The sequence below is a fragment of the Pholcus phalangioides genome, unplaced genomic scaffold (genome assembly GCF_987345545.1).
Source record: "Pholcus phalangioides strain wild (caught in Gottingen) unplaced genomic scaffold, Ppha-v1.0 ptg000015l_1, whole genome shotgun sequence".
NCBI lineage: Eukaryota > Metazoa > Arthropoda > Arachnida > Araneae > Pholcidae > Pholcus > Pholcus phalangioides.
The window spans coordinates 77,664,269-77,688,675 of record NW_028301608.1 but is presented as its reverse complement, the minus strand read 5'-3'; the positions used below and the strand labels follow the sequence as shown (position 1 = coordinate 77,688,675).

At 35.4% G+C, this 24,407-nt stretch overlaps 1 protein-coding gene and 1 long non-coding RNA gene across 2 annotated transcripts in view; one reads left to right on the top strand and one right to left on the bottom strand.

Annotated features, from left to right (window-relative positions):
* Positions 1-1,011: 1,011 nt before the first annotated feature.
* LOC149076733 (uncharacterized) lies at positions 1,012-19,480 on the top strand. Its single transcript, XR_016194090.1, has 2 exons — positions 1,012-1,409; positions 12,855-19,480. It is a non-coding gene; the product is annotated as an uncharacterized LOC149076733 (long non-coding RNA).
* Positions 19,481-22,351: 2,871 nt separating this feature from the next.
* The window catches only part of Ggamma30A (guanine nucleotide-binding protein subunit gamma-e), a 39,174-nt gene continuing 37,118 nt past the window's right edge, over positions 22,352-24,407 (bottom strand). The window contains exon 2 of the mRNA XM_089244369.1: positions 22,352-23,554. Coding sequence (XP_089100495.1) covers positions 23,449-23,554 — 106 coding nt within the window. The 3' untranslated portion in view covers positions 22,352-23,448. The remainder of the gene's footprint in view (positions 23,555-24,407) is intronic.

The window sequence follows — 24,407 nt, the reverse complement described above, 5'->3', positions numbered from 1 at the left end:
GACTTCTTAGCAAAAGTGTACCGGTTTTTACACGAAGCTTACTTGGATTTTTATTTTTTATTGAAGTCAAAGAATGAAATTATTTTACCCCTCATAAATTATATTATGATAATTACAATTATAAATAAGAATATTAATCTCTCACATTTGTCTTGGTGAACGTTTTATTTCGTGGAGTTCAGTTAAATCCATTGCAATTTGCAGTGAAGAGGGGTTTTCCTAGTAGTAGAATTTCTGCGTCGTGTGCAGCGCGAAAACGCTAATTGGTTGAAAACTTGAAATTCAGGTTTTTTTCAGGTATTTTGACCAATCAGTGTTTTCAGAGCAGGTTTCCTGTGCCGCGCGCAGCGTGATTCGCCCAGTGCGACACGCCGTCCACTCACCAGTAAGAAAAGCAGCATGACTGTTTTCCTACAGAGCGCAATACGGCTCACGACAGCGCTTTACGTTGGGCGTTATTGGCCGACTCCTTCTGGAGGAGTCAAATGCGTCGTGCGCCGCGGTTTTGCCGATATTCTCTTCACTCTTGTGTGTTTTATTTCCCTTCCCTTCAAACCGGAGCATGCAGACGACAGAGTAGCTGATACCAAAACTATATACTTTATATAGCCACCCTGATCTGATGCGCCTCGCTAGGAAAACACAAATGCGTAGCGTGAGTATGTAACTCGTTTCTGTCGGCGCGAAATAGTCTAATTCGGTTCACGCTGCGCAACAAACCTATTCCTAGGAAAACCCGGCTTTAATGCTTTATTTCCCGCCATTTTGATTTTTTTAGTCATTCCTCCAATATTTGGCAATTTTGTTTACTTTTGGCGTCATTTTTTGCAATAATTGGCAATGTCCCGTATTTTACCGTATTTGGAGTCTCAATTTCCCGTATTTCTTCCGAGGAAATATGGTCAGTTCAACTGAGAGGAAAGAAATCCGGCAAATTCATCGTATCTACACGTTACGATTGAATCGTAAACTTAGGGAATCTTATCGGAAGATGAATTGTGGACCGTTGTTGTGGTCCAAGGTTTCTAGAATGTATACTGTGGTGTAGGTCCTAGGCAAAGCTGCTCAAGATAAATACAGCTTTGGTCCCAGGTCTAAGCGGCACTAAAAGAGTGGCTTTCGGCTGTTAAGAACCCTGCGGTATAATTGGAATTGGAAGAGTGGCTTTCAAGCGGCTTTTGCCCCAACTCGTCGTTTTGCGCTGTTGTCTGCTTCCCTTGTTGCTACAGCTGAGCCAACGCTAAGAATTGGTTTTTTTTCCCATGGTTTTCTGAAGAAACCCTTCGTCGATGTTCGAACTTCTGTGTTGTTCCTACGAAGCGAAAAGATTGGGACCTGATTTCAATTTTTTTGTGCGCGAGTGGAAGTGGTTTATGATCTAACGGCTGAAAAAACTTGATTTTGTGCTTGTGTGTATATATTTGTATTCGGCAATATATATACGTATACATGTTTTAATTTTCTCTCTTTCGCCCAGAGCCAAATGATTTTTCTGAGGCCCTACCTGCCAAATTTTTGAAAAACAACTAATTTTCATTTTTCTGAGCCCCCCCCCCCCCCAACGTTTACTTCCCTTTTTGCATTTTTTTATGTTCAAAATATATTTTTATGTAATATATATATATATATATATGTGTGTGTTTTTTAATCAATATTTTAATTTGTAAAAAATGTAACATGAACGCCCCCAGAAATGTATATGACCCCCTCCAGTATGAAGAAACATTGTGGTGGTAGTTTCTGACTTGAGTATAGTATAAACCAAGGCTTCACAAATGTAAATAAATCTATATGCCCAGGGCCGCAACTATAGGAACCAACATGTGTGGTGCCGGATCTTTTTTCAAACTGAGCACAACTTGGGTCGATCACCATCTATAAGCGATTTACTACCTAGTGAGTTGTGCCAGAAGTTAACTGTGTGTGTAGTGGTGTTTGATTTTTCAGTGCTGCCATCTATATTTCAGAAGTGAAGTGTTCTGATTGAATTACATTTGTATTGTTTGTAGGTCTGTTGCTCTCTGTGGCGAGATTTTTTAAAGGGGAGATCGGCTCATATTCGCACCTTGAAGTTGGGAACCACAGAAAACCAACTTCAGCCAATCACCACTGTGGCGACAGTGGGATCCCAGGATCTTGCAACGGGAGTCCGTCACTATGACCACCACAGTGGTATGTGGTGCTGGATCAGAGCGGTATAAATTTCACCTTTCAACATTACAAGAGGGTTTCAAAATGTGCGGTCCAAGCATCTAGTTGTGGCCTTGTATATGGCAATATCAATTCTGTCACCATGGTAATCTAGCGCCTTGGATTTGACTAACCCTGTAATAAAAATTTCTGGCAATTGGTCAAAATTTCTTGATATACAGGATGTGTTCCATCAAATAAAAGGGAGGGGGGTGATCGACGAGCCCAAGTGGAACATGAAACACCCTACCAACTTGATCCTATCTCGAACCATTTTTTGAGTTATGGTGGATAGTTGATTATGGGAAAAAAATGTCAATCTGAAAAAAACCAAATTTGTGAAGTTTCTGAAAGACCACGCAAACTAGGTCCATATTTATAGAGAACAGAGAAAATTCTAATGTGTTGCACCATTTTTGTTAAAATGTCTCAATTTATGGACGAGCACTGAAAGATTGGCAAAGTTCAAAATCAAATTGTCGCCAAAATTTTTAATTGCCAATTCTGCAAACACTCTTCTAGCTACAACCGGGCAACCAAAAACTTGTCCATTGCATCAGCTTTTGAAAGAGCTTAGTAAAAGTTATGTGTTTTAATTTAGGAGAAATTTAATCTTTTGTTTGCAATACATCATTGAAATTTGCATTCGTCAAAGTAATTTCATTAGGTTTTGGTGACTATTTTATTTTTTCTATGAAATTAAATTGTCTTTAAAATTTGTAACCACCAATTCAGAATTTTCATCTAATATCTACTTTGACGCATGCTGATTTCATTGGGGTATTGCAAACCAAACGCTAAATTCTCCTGAACTGAAACATCGATGTGGTTTACTGTAAGCTCTCTTTCAAAATCTGGTGCAATGGAAAAGTGTTGGGTAAATCTGATTGGTTGTAGCTAGAAGAGTGTTTGTAGAGTTCGAGATTAAAAATTTTGGTGACAATTGGATTTTGAATTTTGCCAATCTTTCAGCACTCATATACCTCACCATCCCAAAGCAAAATGTTCTGCAATGAAACTTCAGTTAAGTGGAAATGTTCCGCGGTAAAAATTCCTATAATAGTGTTTTTTTACACCTTTTATGAAAATTCTTCCAGATTCTTGCAGTCGCACTGATTGTTCTGTGACGTATGTTGCAGATTTTGGCGTATTCTGCTGTGGAGCCTCACCATTGAATCTAGATATTTCAATAAAACTAGTGTCAAATTATAGAATTTTTTCTGTTTTTAAATATGTGCGTATTTTGCATGTAGGTCTTTCAGAAACTTCATAAATTCTGTGGGTTTTTTTTTCAAACTTGACATATTTTTCTTTTGCAATACATTTTCCACCATAACTCAAATGGTTCAAGATGGGACAGTGTTGGTAGGATGTTTCATGATTGGTTTCAAATACTGAATTCTTCAATTTGTTCTAAAAATCGTGTGCATTCCTAAGTAACTTTCATTACACACTGAGAAGTACTGTAAAAAAGGACAAATACTGACCAAAGGCTGAGATAAACAACTTCACAATTGAATGAAGGAGAATTTCATCTTCGATCAGGGACAATCATAAACATCACACCAGGGCAGCAAATTGGGGGGGGGGGGGAGACGGATCTTGTGCACTGGACCAGAGGGGGACGCAAATTTTATTCTCAAACCTCTCCTTCAATATTTCAAGGGGGTGTCAAAATGCGCACTTGCCCAGGGTGACGAAGCATTTAGTTGCGACCCTGCATCACACTATTGGAAAAAAGCTTTAAAGAGCTAGCTATAGAAACCCTTGAAATTTTATTAAAATCATTAACTGAAAGACATTTTCAAAGCCCGTTCTTTTTGAATCAAATACATTTTTTTTAATTAAATACAATGGCATTTTACTGACATGAGCATTTGGTTGAAACATTTTCTCATTTTAATTTTTAAAGACGAAATAAACATATGTACAATACAAAACGTTGACAGAAAAATGAAAAATTCGAAAGAGATGAAATCAAACGGAATGAAAATGATGTCAAGGGCAAAGTCTAGTTTCGTGAAAGTTTTTATGATCTATTATAACTGACTGTTATGCACTCAAACCTGACTAGATTTAAAAAATAGCTACTCGTTGCTTTTTCACAGTGCTAGTGGAAGCGTCGTCTAGGAAAGGAGAGAAAGAGAAGGGAAAATGTGAAGGCTGTGTATGTGTGTGCCTATTAAATTAGTTGTGGCTGATGGGGGTGTTAAAGGAAAATGACAAACTGAAAATCTTATTTTACACTATGCAGTCATAGTAGGAAAAAAATTGTGTGATTTAGTCAACTTATTTCTTTCTCGCACACACACATGCAGGTGGAAAAAATAAGTTCCTAGAATGCTCAGGCTGGTGTTAAGAATCATCTGTCCACCAAAACCATTCACAAGTGTAAAGTTTTTCCATTTTCTGTTAGCTTAATCATTCATTTTCTAGAAAATGGCTCAAAATATTTTCTGAAACAGAGGCATGTGTCTGGAAAGCAATTTCGAGGTGGAAATAAATTGTTCTGGCTCGCACTCTCTCTCCCTCTCTCTCAAATGACAGTTTCTCATGGGTTCATTTGACTAACAAAGGATTTTGTTCCAGATGCAACTATTTTATTTTTATTTTTGAAGGGTTCATTTTTCAGATGCACAATTTTGTGAAGGGTGTGGAAAACAGACACAAATTTCGACTGGACAGACCCCCTGTTTCTGTGTCTGATAATACAGGTGGAAAATATAAGCTTCTAGAACATAGTTTCCCAAACTTTTTTGGTCCATTGCCCCCCTTCAAAAAATACTATTCTAGTATGTTCAGACTGTTTGGTTTAATCCAAAAGAGTCTTGTACAGAAAACATGCACTTTTTTTTCAGTGCATTTTCTATTAGCTGAATCTTTTATTTTACATGTAATTGTTCAAAAACTTTCTATAAGAAGAGTATGGGGGCACTGTAGTCCAGGTCAATAAAATACTTGCCTAAAGTACCAAAGGATGTTTAGAGGTGTCGTGAGTTCAATACCCAGTTTGTCCTTTTCAGAAAACTTCCCTGAGACGGGTACAACAGAAACAACGACATGACCGTAGAAAAAATTGCTACCGCAAGGAGTCTGTCATCGAGGGGTTAGCGCACCAACTTCTCGATGAATATAAAAAATAAGCCTGCGATTCAGAACCGCAATAAATTGTAGATCCCGGCCTAATTAGCCCTCTTGTGCAGAAAATGTCCATGGTGCGACAAAAATGATCAAATGATTAAGAAGAGTGTGGTTACATTCGGAGAAAGATTCTGATTTGTTAATCAGGCTCAAGTGACAGTAATTGTGATAATGATTGGCACCAAAATTCAGCTCACAATGCAACTGTTTTATCAATGAAAATGTTCGTTAGCCAAATTTGTATTTGTTAGCCACGACAAAAAAGTACATTAGCCAAAAAAATTGTAAGCCAAGTTATCACTGTTTTTGGAAGTCAATACTTTTTGAACACCACATACAAGTTTTATTATTGTCATTACACTTCACTTCTGAGATATAGATGGCAGCACTAAAAAAATCATACACAACACTAGATTTGCACTCAGACTGTTAGGTACACATACTTACACTTCCGGCACAACTCACTAGGTAGTAAATTGCCCATGGCAATAGACCTGAGTTGTGCTCGGCTTGAAAAAAAAAAAAGTTTTATTGTGATCCAGAGGTGCCAACATGAAGGCATTGGGAAAGGAGTAAAAAGGTGCCAGTTTCACCTACAGTGAAACTTGTTTATAATACTGTAGGGTCCTAGAAAAGTATTGTTATAGACAGGTTATCTCTCTCTCTCGTTATAGACAGTTTGTGCATTTGCGCTATTTTCCGATTTAATAGGAATTCCGCCAGGACCAAAGAAAATATTATAGACAGTATCATTATATGCAGATTTCACTGTAATGGTACTGAATTGTGTGCGTAGGCTCAAACTTGTGTCTACCAGAGATTCCCTCCTAATATTTGCCATCATCTTCATAATAACTTATATTGGGTTTAAGCCAGGGTTGTTTGGTTTATACCACGTTGGTTTTAACCAAGTGGTTTTTTTCAAGAAATCACATAAAAGTGGTGAAATCACATAAAAAAAAATTTTTCCCTTGAAAAATATCATAATGGTTCATTACTAGCCAAAATCGTTCATTCTTACCACATTTTATATTCTTGGGGTATATTCTGATGGTACATCTTTAAATGGTGCAAGATGATATAAGTGGTTTTTTTTTCAAAAAAAATCATAAAAGTGGCCTGAATATAATTTTTTTTTATATTGTCTTGGTTGCTCAACGTTTTATATATATATATAGAAGCCAAAATTTCTCATTCTTGCCGCACTTTCTAACTATTAGCTACATTCTGATGCTCTATCTTTAGCAAATTCATGAAGATAAGGATTGCATTACACATCTTAATGTAGTGGTGTATTATTTCACAGAGTGGTTTTTGTTTTTTTTCCTTCACAAAGAAGCACCAACAGTAGGGATATATATATAGGTGGTCTTATAATCCAATAAAGACTCCAGCTGCTCCTAAGGGACACAGACTAGTGTACTAGTAGTTACATTACCTCACAGACATTTTCATTTTCTTTCCCATAAGTAGCACATCTCATACCCTATATCACCCAGTCTTAAGATTCAATAGCGTTTTTTTTATACTTCCACCATTAAGCCCAGTTAATCCAAGTTCAATAGTAACAGCTTCATGAAAAATAATCAGCCATATACAGGATGATTATAATTAAATTTTTTATTCTCCAAAACTGTACAATAAGAAGTACTAGTCAGAATGACTTAAGTTTCCATGGGTGCTGTGGAAATTTCCTTGGGGAAAAGAAAAAATGTGCAAGTAGATGATGCTGTACTTGGCCAGCAGTATAATCTATTTTGTGCAACCACATCATTTCGACAGTTCAACAGCGTCAGTGTGTGGATAGCACAACTTTTATCAAGATGCACATTGCAATACCAGCAAAGCAGTTGCTAAAGAACCATTTTGACAACAGGATGGTACGACACTTAGCTGGGCGTCAGTTCACCTGACCTTAACCCTTGCAACTCAGGAGATACCTCAAAATCTCGGGAACAGAGGTCGGATTGCAAAACAATGGTGATGTTCATGCACATCCACGTCATGACAATGATATAGTCTGATCTGTTCTTGAACAAACATTTTTGTGCTTTCACCTCATTGGCAAATTACAATGGGTAATATATTTAACATTTCTTGAGAAAGTTGTAGTTATACGTTCAATTACTTCATTTTTGTGATGTTTCCATGAATTATGAAATCATGCAGTACTAACTAAGTTATCATTTTGCCCTGAATGGCCATCGTTCCCATTCTGCAAGCAAATTTAAGTTTAGTGAGTACAGTGTTGTTAATTTTCCATTTTTAAGTTTTTTTTCTCTTTTGCCATATAAAATTCCATGGCTTCAGGAATATTCATCCAAATATTCAAGTCATTCTGACAGTGGCTCTTCTTCTACAGTGTTTTAAATCAGAACTTTAGTTATATGTAATCATCCTGTATATCGTAAATCATTGCTAATTAATCTGCATTATTTATGCTTCATTAAATACATTATATTCACCTAATTTTTTTATCAGTTTTTGTAAAATAACTTCCTAATTAAGCATAATGAAAGTAACTGGAGAAAACACCCCTTTATATTATATGGTTAATAGTAGCATTAACAATTTTCTAACACAGTAATTTATTGAGTTCAGCAAAAAATAATTAAATTGCAAAAGTTGGCTTTTATTAAAATGTAAGAAATATTTCTAGATTAATTAATATGGGAATAGTGTTAATTGCATTAATAAACATCAGAAATTTTACTGTTAATGTCATTTAAACCAAGAAAACCGGTTTAAACCAAAAGTTTTTTTTACCAATCCTGGTTTAAGCCTCGTTATTTACAATGACTTTATGCCTATGTATGCAGGAGTAAATTAGTTCCATTATTGCAATTGTGTGTTAAAACGTTTTTGATTGTTCTTTCATTCATATTTCTTTTTAAAAAATGCTGTCTTTATACTTATGAAATGCACTATAACCTTTCTGGTATGCTCAAACATGCGAATTGATTTTTCTCGCTGTAGATATTATTTTTGTTCACCCCACAATCCTTGAATTCAGAACTGACCTCACTAATGTTAAAAGTGAATGTGTACTGTGAGAGAAAACAACCCCATGTTTGTGTTATGTGTGTATGTATATATATATTTATTTATTTATTTATATATTTGTATATGTGCACTTTGAAATTTATTTTATTTTTCCAGAATATTTTGCATTAAATGTTTTAAAGGTTTCATATTGTGATTGTAAATATACATAATAAGATATAAGAATACTTTATTGGGGTGTTTTCATGAATATGTTTTCTATTATGTTATATTTACTTTGCTGTAGATGCAATACGATACAATTGTGAAAATACAATATTTTCATGATTTTATATGAAACTGATAAACCGGTTGGTCTGTATAAAAAATTATATTATTCTAGATATTGTATTTTTGCATATAAACCAAGGCTTGACGAATTCCAGGTCACCATAGCAATTAAATAAAAAGTTTCATAATGGTGTCTGAAATTCTTAAGAAATGTGTCAGAGAAGATATCAAGCAGAAAAAGGTCACTAGGTTTCAGAAAAGTTTCAAAAAATATTTTAGACAGTTTTTTTCTCAGAATAAAAATGTGCTTGGTTCTTAAAAAGTTTGGGTGCCTAAATTTTTCTGATTCGTCAAGCTTTGATATAAGCATAGCTGCAAAATATTGTGATGCTCATTTTAACCATGTGCATATATTTATTTTGTTTATATTTCAATTGTTGTATTATTTATTGATTTCAATAATGTTGTAATCAGTTTTTTCGATAATTTGTGCTTGCCTTTGTGGATTAATTTTTTAAAAATTAAATAAGGGATGTTCACTTATAGTTAAAAAGTTCATATACTAAATGAAAAAATTAAAATTTTTAAGGTTATATACAGGGTATGTTCACTCTTATTGTCAAATAGCCTATCCAATTTATGGGTTAATTTTCCATAATCATGGTCAGTGTCGATTTGACCGACTTTTTTCATGCAAACTCAATTCATTGCTTTTGAGGCTGTTGATTCAAGATGGCACGATAAAGGTCTGCAACTACACCAAAAATCCATTATTACATGAAAATTCTCTTTGTAATAGTATTGTGTAAGACGAATTTCTTGACAAAAAAAAATTGATTCAACTTTAATTAGCTATGATTCTGCCAGTTTTGATCATATAAAACGGAGTTTTTATTTTGTAGAACATGTCAGCTCATAAATGTTTTTACTAAATATGGCTTATATCTATGAAAAATTACATTTTTATAATGTTTCAGAAATAATTTATTAACAATAATAACCCTTGAACAGCTTGTAGGATGATAGGTGACATCATTTGACACATTTTTTTTTTCATTGGAGGTTTCCTTCAAGCGTAACAGTTTAGAAATTAGCTATTACACAAAAAAAAAATTGACAGTCTATGTAATTATACAGGGTGTTCAGATCAAACATCACTATTTTTACATTGCCTTTTCACATTTCTCATCTTTCCCACTTCACAAGAAGTTAGAAAGGATTAGAAAAGTATATAAATAGGCAGCACAACACTCAAAAAGCTTTTGTAAAGAAAATCATTGTGAATTCAGCCCTCAGTATTCACGGTCTTTTTCCCAGTTAATTGGAATGCACTGTTGCAGTGCATAATATCAGAACAAAACAATCTATGTGTCAACTAAACCTTTCAAAATTCCCTCATAAACGTTTTACTAGTGCTTCTGAAAATGCTTCTAAAACACTGTTGTTTAAATGTTCCCAAAAGTGGAAAACTTGCGAGGAAAATCCACAATATTGATTTTGGTTAGCTTGATTGCTATGGTTGCTTGTTATTAATGTATCAATGAATCTACAATTGAATATATCACGAAAAAAAGAACTCTAAATTCAATAATAATTGCTGTAGCTACACCTGCAAGAGCGAAAACTTTCATTATGATCAATGCCGCAACTAGATACTTTGTCACCCGGAAAAACCAGTATTTTTTCACCCCTTGCCATGTATAAAAAGCAGTTAAAGGGTGAATTTGGTTCCCCTTCTGGTCTAGCACCTGGGCACCAGACCTGCCTGCTCCCCCTAGTTGTGGCCCTGATCATCCACATCCATGTAGAAATTGTTGTTTTTCTTTGTTTGTGATGGAAAAGGTATGCAAGTTGTGTATTGCGTATCATAATTGATCAAGTCCTTTACGTGCTTCCTAATTCAACATCTACCATTCAGCTACGTGATCAAGATGTATGAACATTTATAGCTCGCTATACACATTACTCTATGATGATTGGGCAAGCTATCAAGGAAGATGAAAATGCAGAAAACTTTTCAAAAGCATGGATGAATTTCACCACTGGCATTAGTTCCACTGCTGTAGCTGTGGAAGCTATAAAGATGAGAGCAGATTAGAACAATCAACTCGTGTTGGAAGGACTTTTAACCACAATTTGTGGCTATTTCTACAGAGCAACCAAAGAGATTATGAGAGATACATTTCCATGTTAGCAAAACAGGTGGGTGGAGAAGGATTCAATGATGTGGACATAGATGGAATTGGGAAAATTAATTTTGTAAAGAAAATCATTGTGAATTCAGCCCTCAGTATTCGCGGTCTTTTTCCCAGTTAATTGGAATGCACTGTTGCAGTGCATAATATCAGAACAAAACAATCTATGTGTCAACTAAACCTTTCAAAATTCCCTCATAAAATTCTCCTCATAAACGAATGCTAATTCATAAATTGGGCAGAGGAGGAATTTATCAAACTGGCTGCTCATGAAACTGAAGTGATAGCGCATGATGATCAAGTTGTAGAAAACTAGTTCATTACAAGCAACATAGCACAAATGTTTCGTAAATTTAAATTGACCATGGATTTTTTCCATTGCGTAGACTCATCAATGGCATGTTCTTCGCATGTAGAAGAACTGGTAGAGGAAAAAGCCGTGTCAGTTCAATAATAAATTTATTCAAATGAAGAAGAATCAGCTAATAGACATAATGTTCTTTCAGAAAACAATGCCAAGAATCACTGAATCCCCCCCCCCCCCCCACATACTTCTACCACACAAGGCAGACATAAACAAGGTGACTGAAGAACAAAAGTTTATAGTTTGGGTTATTTGCAGATTTTCCATATTTGCAGTGACCCCTGGAATGCAACCCTTATGAATACCAGGGTTGACTGTACTCCTATGTATGCTTCTTTTGTTGCCTGCAGGACAGTCCCGTCACTAATTTTTTCCATGGGAGCAATAACCTATATTCAATGTATGCATGTGTAGGGGTATGCAATGTAGGGTATAGCATTTCTAGTGTATTTTTTAAAGCAAAGCCCAAATGACAGGCCTGCCAGAGGATATACATTTGATGGTCAAGTTCCAGCCATGTCCTCTACAGTATTTGAAGAATGAAAGTAGCAATAACATCCGTTATTCTTGCAGATCGTGAATTTTCCTACTGTAAACACAGTTTAACATATCCCCAGAGAAAGAAACCTAATGAAGATACCTGGGTGGCTGGATTATTGGTCTAACTGGATCCAGTTTATCAGTCTGGGAAAGTTGTCCAGAAATGAGACGTATATCCATGCTCCAGTACGAATGAGTTTCATCTTGCTGGAAAATGACATTAGGCTGTAAATGTTCCCCCTATTTAGGGTATTGCATAAGTTGCAACATATCTAGGTAAATGTTTGCTGTCACAGATGTCTCACAAAAAAAGAAGCCCAAACCACACATTGATTTTGTGTGTATGGGACTTTTTCTTTACATTTCAAAAACTGCATGGAAATTTTATGAGCCCAAAATTTGGCAATTGGGCTTATTAACGTTTTTGGGCATATGTTGCCTCATCTGAAAAATTATCCTGGACAAGAATTTGGGTTCACCATTGATGAGATCTAACATCTCCGTGGCCAAAGAAACACACACAAAGCCATCATTTGGTTGCAGGTTCTTTACAAGCTGCATTTTATGTGCATGCAGCCTAAGCCTTTTATGAAAAATATCATGAATAGTTGGCTGAGACGTATTTAACTCAGTAGCAGCTTGTCTGGTAAACTTGTACAGGCTACGAAAGAAGGCCTGTCAAACGTCTGATGTAGTCATCTGATACTTTCCGTTTACAGTCTGCTGCTTTGTTCAAAATTCATTTCGAGGAAGGTTTTGTGGCCACTTCCTAATACTCTTAGCATCGGGCGAGTCTTTTGTACACAATTTGATACTACTACAACTGATTTTTTCTCACTATACCATGAAACAATTTATGCTTTCTCCTACCATGATGTCATTTTTCCTATTCTTTGCTCGTAACAACGACATTGTACATAATGATGCTTTCACAAAATTTGTCTTTCAGAGTTACGCAGCCAATTTCTTCTAATATCACCATCTTACATTTAATTGCTGATTTTTAATCATTGTTCGAAATTAGGGGCATTTGATCTGGACACCCCTGTATATAAAACAATTCTCATGAGTTTGATTGTTTAGGCTAAAAAATGTGTGATGATATCATGTGAAACTGTTTAATTCTTATTTATTCTTTTTTTCTCTTTCAGGTGTATCAAAATATTGTTTGCGGTATATCTGTGTGCATGCATACTCACTCCAGCAGTATATATATTACAATTGGGATAATAAAGTGTCTCTGTGATTCAAAATTGTGTTTTATTTTTAACATATAGGAACTTAGTTCAAATTATTTGTTAAACTCCAGTGTTCCAAAAAATCACTGTGTTGAGCCTTGCAGGATTAATTAAAACAGTATTAGTTGCACTAGTTATGAATACTTTTATCAGATTTCACTTTAATATTCTCCGTTTTCTTTAATTATTTATGTTCCCATTTACATTGATCATTTCCGGGTTTCATCTTAAATGTTTGATTTTTCAACCAATGTATCTTGTTTCATGATAGGAAGTATATATTTATAAAAATTATATCTGAATAAAGTTTTAATATATTTACAGGCACGTTTCAATGTTCAATATGCAAGGACCATTTTCCTTCTATAACTGGAATTTTTGGACATTTGAGCTACTTTCATAACTCTGTTGCGCCTCGTTATAAGTGTCACACTTGTCCTTTCACGACAGATTCGCAAAAAGATCTCTTCATACATGCCTATACTCACTTTTCAGAGCAAACTCTATATAAATGTACAAAATGTAAGAGACAGTTTACTTCAAAAAGTCATATGTCTACGCATGTGCTTATGAAACACCCAAGTAAAAAACTGATGAATTGAACATAACATCTGGTTATATGAAGATTGATTGTTTGCATTTCGTTTTATTTATTTTATTTTTTTACATTCAGTTTCTGTGAACCCACTTATGTAAGTATACCACACCAAAACAAAAAAAAAACTGTATTTTTCGTGATTTCGGTTATCTTTAAATTTGTACACAATTTTCCCCCCACCCCCCAATGCATGTGCTACATTCCACACGTATCTCTTGAATCATTTTTTTTTAATTCCAAGGGTTGGAAGTACCGTCTATACTCGTGTATAAGCTGATCTTCTTACTTCAGGACCACCAAAACCACAATAAATTGATAACCTGTGCATAGGGCTACCCTCCCAAATATCACGTTTTAGAGGAAAAATTAATATATTTTCATGCAATAAAGGTTACAATGAAAAATTACCCAAACTTTCTAATCAATTTCTTCTGATTCTTCACGCTCTATATCGAAAATCAAGTCATTGTACAGTGTGACATTCTTGTTTTCAACTGTGTTGTTATCGCAGTCGCCACTTTTAAAGAGGATGTCTTCAGTTCCATCATGCTACTACTGATACACCATTTTTTAAATCTGGGAGTGAAAACAAGTTACGGGTATGCACAAGACCGCTATAGTAGTCCTGCGTATATACACTACTTGTTTTCACTCATAGCAGCTTTCAGTAGATAACCAGCCTAAAAGATTTGGTGAAGATTTTGGTGGAAACAGAATTTTATATCTCATAAATCTACTGGCATGCTAGGCCGATGTCAGGTTTCTTTAAGGCACCGCTTTTTGTTGTTTATTTTTGGAACTCACACATTCAGTCCATAAATTCTTTAAGTAATCTTTAAAAGGCTTGTTGATGCTCACATCCTAAGGTCATAAAATCAGCATTGGTCCATATATCAAAGCATCATCGGTTCTGTGGGGTTTGAACATAGCTGCAAAAATCACTCTCATGATTAGTAACGCCTGTATAGCTGCAAAAATTACACTACTGCTTCTGTGACGCCATCTAAAGTAGTCCAATGGCATCACAGATCTTCAAGCTAGTTGTGCAGAAGCCATGTGGCTATATGATTTGGTAAAGGGGATAGATATTTTCTGATCAAAAACTGACCTGTGTATAAGCCTACTCCCCCTCCCCAAATTAAGGAACAAAAAATTCTGCTTATACGCGAGTACAGTTTTTTTTAAATACCTAAGTGCATTTTTTTCCCTTGTAGTTATGTAAGTACACTTCAAGAAATTTTTGTACGAAGTGTCAAAATTTGTTTATTTTATATCTGTTCATTTTCTGAAGCACCAATTTTGAACAAAATTTTTGTTTCCTGATAAAAAAAAAAAACATTCATAGTGCAGTTTACATTTGTCTTGAAAATACATATATTTTTTTTTCAATATAGAATGTGTAATACAGTAAGACCTTGATACAATGTCAACCATTTTCAGTGTCTCTTTTGAATGCCCAGGCCAGCACAAACACAGCCAATCAATCTCGCTTGTTATTGAATCATCCCGCTTATTAAGTTATTTTTATTTGTTCTCTATCGCTGACGTGATACAAAGGTCTGACTGTACAGGGTGGTTGCAATTGGCAGCACTCATTCATTTCTATCAAAATGCTTCAAGCATGCAGTCTTTGCAGTGTTAGTGATTTCAGTATATCATTCATGAGATGCGATAGTGGCAGCACAATTAAAAAATTACTATTTTTTAGTTATAGCCCATTGCAAGATTTTAAAATAATCTTCGTCCTAGCAGCAGCAGCAGTGATATGATGTCAAATAGTTCAATATGTTTACTGTCAGATTGCAGAAGTGTCACAGTTACATTTTCTAGTTTGTCGTTTAATCAAAGGGGAAAAAATGAAAACTTTAAATTAATTTATCTCAAAACGTGCTTTTTGTTAGTTTGCCACTATTGCAATCCATGAGTGATATTTGTGGCGAGTCAAAAACATTCTGGTCACATATTAGTTTTACCATATGTTGTTATATGTTTATACATTTAACCATAATTTTTTCCATATGCTGATATGTTCATAAAAAAAATGTTTTTTTTTTTTCAGAGTTATGTGATATATTTGAAAAAAATTAATAGAATACTTTCGATTCTGACTTTATTCAATAAATACTTAGATTCCTAAGGTGAAAAACAAATTAACTGGATTAAAAAAATTATTATACCCTAACGTTATATTACGTAAAATATTACATATATATATTTTTTCTTCAATGTTTAGTCTGTTTTAATCGTTGCATTCTTTTGACTAGTTCAGGGCTACACTTTGGTGGCTGCGACCGCACCGGGCCACAATAAATTTTATTGTCCACAAAACGGGACAGAAATGATTTGATTACATTTACAATAATTTAATTTATAATGCTAATATTTGATTAACTTAAAATATTGTGCAAGTCTTAAATTGAAACAATCATCTCTCTTATTTTTTTCAGTACTGTTTCTAAGCAACTGAATAGAATTGGGGCATCTGTCTAACCAAAATTTGGGTCTGTTTCCCCAGACCTTTCAGCAAATTCCAAATCACAAAATATTAATTTATGTGAAGCCATAAATTTGAAATTTCATTTCTTCTGCACAAAATTAACTAGGTTGTTTCCCACAAAATTATTGATAAGTTTCACAAAAATAAGGCCCCATTTAAAAAAAACTGGACAGATTCCTGATGTGGAATGCTTGAAAAACTTTTATGTAATATGTACAATGGCATCCATCCACAAGCATCATTGAACTAGGCCAGCTTTTGCACTAGTTTAGACATGCTCTAACAACACAATTCAAATAAAATTGAGTAGCCATTATACTCTTTAATTTTAAAGCTACACAACTAGCATCAATATTTAAAGGGTAACATCTGAGAAAAGATTTCTTCACAATATTTGCAATAACTCAGCAGTAAAAACAGCTTTGAAATGCCTATGTAGAATGTCTGGTGATGACTTATAATAGCCATAAAGTCCCTTGTTTAATTAATGCAGCTTCCTTGTTGATTAGCTACTACTAAACCAGGCGTGCGCCTCGTCCATATCCTCTGCGGAACTTCTAACGAATTGGTACATGTTGGAATGTGTGTATGTGCAGTGAACCCAACATGAAGTTTGTTTCTATGTGAATGTTTGTTATGTGTAGTGCTGCCATAAATTTTTTTCTAACTATAACTGAAGTGTAATGATTGAATAATTGTATTGTTATAGGCCTGTTGCTTTCTGTGGCGAATCTTTTTAATGGGGAGATTGGCTCGCATTTACTCCTCGAAGTTGGGAACCACAGAAAACCAACTTCAGCCGACCACCACTATGGCGACTATGAGGTTCGAACCTGGGTCCTCGCTATGTGAGTCCGTCACTATGCCCACTCGACCACCATAGCCTTACTGATTATCTGAAAAACAAATAGTGTTATTTCCATAACTGAGGAAGATACCCAACAGTTTCCAATTGAAAACGTTTGATTAGCATCAAACATAGGATATTGCAGAAAATATGTGCAAAGAATGTTAAAAGCCTAATTTGCCTAATTTGGGTATAATATATTGGTGCAGTCAATACAAAACCACCAATGAACATATATCTACACTCTAGTCTTAAAGGAAGCTGCTGTGGTGTTTGAGTGGTCATAGATAGACTCGCATCGCAAGGACATGGGTTCAAACCCCGCCATCGTCGCAGTAGTAGTCTGCTGAAGCCAGTTTTCTGTAGTTCCCAACTTTGAAGTGCAAATGTGAACCAAACTCTCCATTAAAAAGTCTCACCACAGTAAGCAACAGGTCTACAACAATACAATTATTCAGTCATTACTCTTCACTCATAGTTCGAAAAATTGATGGCAACACTAAAAAGCATGACACAGAAACAAACAATTTTAAGTTCACAACACTGACACACACATTCCAACATGCACCAATTCGTTAGAAGTTCTGCAGAGGAATATGGATGAGGTGCATGTGTGGTTTAGTAGTAGTCTTAAATGGACAAAAACAGTATTCATTACCAGTATGATATACAATGAAACCCTTGTTAAGGGCACCTTAAACCCATCTTGCACCATTAGTGCAAATACTTGTTTATATGCAGATAGATCATGATCAGGTGGTGGTGCTGCTATGTACCCAATTTTGGCCAAATGTTTATGAAAGTCAACCTTCATATTACATACATCTTTATACACATTTCATAAAATCTAAATAAATTGGATTTGCATGAACCAAAGATGCTCTGTAACTTTTTAAGTCTGGCAGTTGTATTGCTTTTCTCAGTTAAATATTTTAAATTATATTTTATTCAACTATAAGGGTAACATATATAAGTCTCTTTTCATAACATATAGGGCTATCTTGACATTTAACACAACTTCCATTATTCATGTATAAATTTCCACACCGAAATATTCAGTGGACATTTCACAGACTTGATCCTTAACTCAGAAGATGATTTGTATATCAATATCATTCGACCCTTCAACTGTGTGCTCTGATTTTCTATAAAGAAATCGTGTGGTATTACTGCGAGTATTCGAGAAAAAAAATGGCGTCTTGAGAATATTTTCATTTCAATTATTTTTAACCTGAAAAAACAAAATCCTTAGAGTTAAAAAAAAAAAAAAAAAAACTTTTGCAAAAGAAAATTTTGCACTGTTACAGGGTCAATATTTGCCCTATAACTGCACAATATGCAGTCTTCTATTTGACATAGCATGTGTGCATTCTTTGAGCATCAAGGTATGAATCAGTATTCATGTTTGTTCAAACTTGCTGTGTTTAACCTTTTCAGTCATAGTGTTAGATACTGTAGTTACCCTTTTTGTCAGCTACAAACTGGTGTACTTATTGTGATGTGTGAATTGATATATTTTGCACATTGGATAAAACCCATTTTCATCCTCTCTCAATTCGATACCTGTTCCATATCACAATGCTTTGAGGAAACTGGTTTTTACATTCTGTGAAAATGTATTATTCTGTGCTGGGTTATATAAAGGACATTTACCTTATCCTCATTCTGTTTATGGATGCAAGAAATTAGTTAATTCATCTTCGATCATGTTAGAAAAAGGTTATCAAAATTTTAAGTTTTATAATTTTTAGTGTGTGTTATCCGTTAATTGGATAGGGAAAAAATTTAATGAAAAATTCAAAGGTGAATGAGAAAAAATAAGAATATTAATTTCATAATTTTTTGTTTATTTTATTTTATTTTATAATTAGAAAAAAAGTGAGTTATTGTGCAAATGGATAGGGGAATATACTCTTAGGTACCTTCAATACTGCAATCGCACATTCATTGCATAACTGTTTAGTCTAGAATGAATTTGGTGTTGCAATATGTGTTTTCTGCATTAAGATTTTTCTGAACTGTGCAGTTGGATCATTACCATCTAATAATAATCAGCTTGCACTGATCTCAAAAATCTTGACAATATTGTTGTACTGTATATATGTGTGTGGGACTGATAAATCATCCGATGCTTCATTTTTTTCACTATAGGAAACCCTTTTCTGTCTAATTAAATGTTAGACTGGTTCTCTGTTAAATTTTTGTTTTCATGGTCCCATCCCTCACTTTATGTAGTTTCTCCCTTTACATGTTTTTGTTACTTTTTTTTAGATGTTGGTGGGGGGGGGGGAAGGTCAGGTTATTTTAGACTCCGTTGCACTCATGTTCAATGTTTTCGTTTGTTTGAAAATTATTGATTCAATCATTCTATGTTATACCCATTAGTTTTTATTCATTGACAAATTTTGTGAATTCTTAGTGAAATGGAATTTATTTCCGCTAAATGATTTTGTTTAATTGGCATAGTTGGTGCAGTTTTTACATCATGTTCATTGATGATAGTGGAAAATGTAATTATGTGCCTTCAGACAAATTTTGGGACACATCGTGAATTGTCAATATATGTATTGGACAAAATAAATTGTTTTTTATATTAAGTTGAAAATTGAAAGGTTTTTTTTAACCGTTCATGTGTTAAAGCGGTCCTACCGCCTGTGAAAATCGAATCCTGCACCTCACGATGCGAAGCCATGAAAAAAGATGAAATCATTCCCCTTTTCCAAAAAAAAAATCGTGCGTATGCCTGTGCCAACACCGTATATAGCAGAAAGCCTCCACGTGAAGCTTTGACGTCCATTTCACCTGTAGCCATTGGATATAGCAAGATGACGTATGCGAAATCTTTACTTTCTTTTACAGTACATCCAATTACTAGCGCGAGCTTCGAGACAAAATACTTGACAATATTAAAGATATTACTGAAGATGTCTCAACAAGACAAATTTAACTGTATTCGATTTTAACACTTACAGCGGCAGTGACAAGGTACCTCGCCTAACTTGATGCCTTTTATTTCGGCAATTACGAGATATCTCGCATCCTTGAAACCCTCTTATATCGGCAACGCCGAGCTCAGCACAGAGGACTTTGTTTACAAACATGTTTTCCATCCCTTCCCCCGAAACCTGTGAGATCAACTACCAGTGGACGGAGTTAGCTTCTGTTCAAAGTTCGATAACAGAAGGTGATGCAGTTTTTTTTCCCCCCACTTCGGGTAGTATAGGACTTTATATTTCTTGGATAGAAAAGTTTCTTTTCCTTGTTTTTTTTTTTATTAGTAGTAGTAGTCTTGGTGTTGGGAGAGCACCTATCAGGAGCACAAAGTCGAAAAAAAAATCTTGAAAACGTGTTTTTTTTTTGGCAGAGGGCTCAGTGAGGTCCTCTGAGGCAGTCATAATGCGGATCAGGGAAATATTAAAAACTACTCAACCAGGGCCGTAACTAGAGGGGGGAATAACTGCCTCGGGCAGCAATTTTAGGTGGGAACAAAGAACACCATTTTAAAATTATCGAATTTTAAAGTGGGGGTCGACTCTATTTGCTATTGTGGGGGGGCTCTCGAGCACAACATGCTTTTCTTATATTTTCAAGTATAGGCATTGTGATGCTTCTAAGCAGGGCCGCAACTAGGGGAGCAGGCGGATTTCGTGACCCGGGCGCTGGACCAGAGGAGAGCGCGAATTTTATTCTCAAACCACTCCAACATTACAAGGGGTGGCAAAATGCGCACTTGCCCCAGGTGACCAAGCATCTAGTTGCGGCCCTTCTTCTAAGCAACTCCTAAACATTCGATTTTTGCTTGTGAGATGTTAATGCAGTTTCGGTAATTACCAGCAAAATGGCTCAAAGGTATACGTCTCCCTAGCATATTTTTTGATAAGCCAAGCAAAAACGATTTTTAACCTTTGAAGGGAAATACCATGTGTGGAGGAGACATTGCTTTGTACTCTTAAATAGAGAAGTAAGTTGGCGAACAAATGAAATTTTTAAACTATATATTCAAATCTATGTAAATCATAAATACGTTTCCTGAAGTGCAACATCCCAATTTTTTTTTTTAAATATTAACAATATTTTATTTTTTACCATGTAATAGCATTCAGAGGACCCCTCATTTGCTTAATATAATCCCTCGAAATTTTTCTCCTTTGGATATTCCAACGCTTGCCAATTAACCCTTTAAGTGGTTTTTAAAATTTTCCTGATCCGCATTTCAATTGCCATATTGGGAATAAAAGCGTGTAAAGAAGAAAAAGAACCCGAGATATTTCGGAGCGACCGAAGTATGTCGAGTTCGAGCAGATCAAGTTTGACAAGATATATCGGGATTGCTGCTGTAAGGACAAAAGGTTTAATGTATGATTTCGCTTTCACTGAGGCGGTATATAAACTTTCCTGTATCCAAATCAGAGGTGTATTCACATTGAGGGGGTGGGGGTCAAGAAAAGATAAGGAATTCCGCAAAACCATACATCCGCCTCAGTCTGCACTGCCCTAATCCGCTCTTCACGTGATCGCATAGCCTTTGGCTTTATCCCGTTACATGTTTTGATCTTTCTGAATCAAATACGTATTATTTTAGCGATATGTTCATCTGCTATAAAGTTGTTGCATGTTTAATTTCACAAGACACTTCTGGCGTATGCAAGGGGGTTCATTATAGGGGTCCCCCCCCCCCCCCGCTCTAGCTGAAATTATGAACTTATCAAATGTTTTTCCGCATTCACACCCGATTAGAAAACGAAATCGCATTCCCTGAAAAGGAAATAGCTGAATTTCCCCCACCTTGAGAAAATCCTGCTTACATACGCCGCAACACACACTGCTAGATATTTTTTATTACTCTTAACTGATGCTTCATAAACAGGGGTCAACGGACTTCGTGGGAGTCCACGAAAACAATTTCAATTGTTTTCTCATCCAAGCATACATTATTTCACTGAATATACTCTGGAAAAGTGTTCGTGGTCTTAATTTCATTGGGGAAGGGGGGGGGGTCTTTAGACGTCCGTCTTATTGACACAAAGGTGCACAAATGTTTATGAAGCTCCGTGCCCTAAATTCCGACCTCGAGAATGAGGTGACTATTTGCAAACGCTTTTTTTGTTCGAGATACCCATAGACACGAACGACAAAACGTATGTATTATACTAGCGTTGTTTGTTAGGAACCATCGAGTCGATTTCGAGTCCTGGTGACTCTATAGATCATGGCTCTCGAAGCTGGTCTGTCATTCACAGCATGTCTCAGTTGTGCTAGCTTCATTCTAATGCTTTGCAACACTTCTTCTATCCATCTGGTGTTGGTCTGCCTCTCTCTCTCGTTCCCTCCATTCTTCCAAGCATACCTATTAAGCTGGCGTTCTAGCGTTACGCCAGCTTAATAGAGGTTACCCAGTAAGGTGGATCGCTCCCGTTAGTAAGTTTGTTACATATCTGATCGATCAACACCACACAGAAATAACGATATTTTCAAAACAATTCCGTTTAATTGATTCAGGATGAACAAAATTTCAGAATTCGCATAATTTTATAATAAACACATTTCCAGGATAACGAATTTTTTCGGTTCTACAACATGGGTTTCATTTTCAAATGGGAATGAATACTAAATAGTGTAAAAGATAATTAAAAACCAAAAAAAAAGTCTTCAATGCTTACATCAGTGTGAGAGAAGCTGCATTCGTAGTGCTCAAGAGGCACCTTTGAATTTTTATCACTCAATAAAACGGTTTTTCACACACACGACATGAAACACGAATGATCCTTTCTCCCTCTTAGCTTTAAATTACCCATTAAAAACAAAATTCTGTTTAGATCATGCATCGTTTTAAATAGAAAGAAAATTGTATTTGCAATTACTGTAATGGGTATTATTGGAAAAAACAGTCCTCAGCGCGCTATGAGATAGGCTGTTAAAAGCTGCTTGATAGGATTCATTGTGATGTGTGCTGCGCCCTTACGCAACGTGTTCAAACCTCCGACTGCTTTCTTATCTGATTTTTTGAACTCGTAAATCTATTCAAAAAACGCAAAAATATTCTATTGTGGACCGAATCTTGAACGCAGACAAGTGAAGAAAAAAAAAAAGGATATCCCTTCCCACACGATATTCATTTCTAATTAGCCATTTTATATGTATGTAGGGTGTGTAATTCGAGCAATTACAAAATTGACGGTTTTTTATGCTCCACGATTGGACTGCGCTGTATAGGCTGTTAAAATTTTCTTTCTTTCCTTTGAACCAATAAAGCGCGAGAGACTTGTACACGACAGAAAAAACAACTGATTAAATTTATGAATAGAAAGTCACAGCAGCTCCGTCGAGCGGATTTTTCGCCTCGTGTGGTCCTTGGTGGAGAAAAGTTGGTGCTATTGTGGTGAGATGGCGGTGGTATTAAATTTCCCTCGACGTTGATTCCTTTACACACGCAGCTTCAACTCACACAAGTTATTTCAGCTTTCCTCAGCGTTATGAGACTCATGCTTATAATCTGACTAGCAAAAAACATTTTGACTTCTGTACACGTTGAATATGAGTAAACGGAAAAAAATTCTTGTTTACATCACATTATGAGACATTTTCCTTTCTCGGCCCACGGGTTGTTTTTCTTGTCTGGAGCGTGGATCAATGGATCTGTGCGCTCGTTCTCTTCGATATATTCTCGTAATCTAGAATCGGAAAGAAGAAAAACAAATTTAAATTAGTACAACATGTAATTCATTTTTTTCGTTTATTGATCCCCCTCCCTACATAAACTGAAACGTGCAATATATACACCTGTGCTTTCCCCCCCCCCCAAGCCGATCGGGGGAAAAATATTTAGGTGAAAACATTAAAATATTGAAAGAAAATACCCCTTTATAATGCAAAATTGACCAATTTCTGTTAATTTAAATGCTTTTTGAAGGGTGGTAACTCAAAATTTCTCGGGAAGAAAAATTTTGTGCCGCTCCAAAGCGGCGTACGCCCCTGTCCATAAGTAAGGGCTAAAAATACTGCTTACCGTAATTTCCTGTGTATAATCCTCAGATAATACGTTGAAAAAACACGAATTTATTAGTACGGACCAGTGTCATCAGAGAAAATAATTTTAAAGAGTAATTTCATTCTTCTTAATATTGTTAGGGGTAGTTTTGTAAAAACGGATATTTTTTTTCCTAACAAAAAGAAAAGAATAATAATAACTCCGGAAAAAAATACCTAAAATTTGAAGGAGTAGGTCTATCGGAATATTTTCATTCCTCAAAGAAATTTGGAGAAATGGAATTTTATGCGTGAATCACGCATGCAGAGAAACTTATTGGCGAATACTGGTACGGTCCTTACGTAGTCATCTGCGGTTTTTTTTTTGGTTTTTGTTTTTTTAGGCGGGGAATGTTGGAATAGAAATTAATGTTTTTAAAAATTCATTTTTATAAAGTATATTCATAGATATATTCATTCAAGGATATTCATAGATGCGAGAAGAAAAATTTAAATTTTTTTTGTACAAAAATGTGACAAAACAACTCTTACATTCTT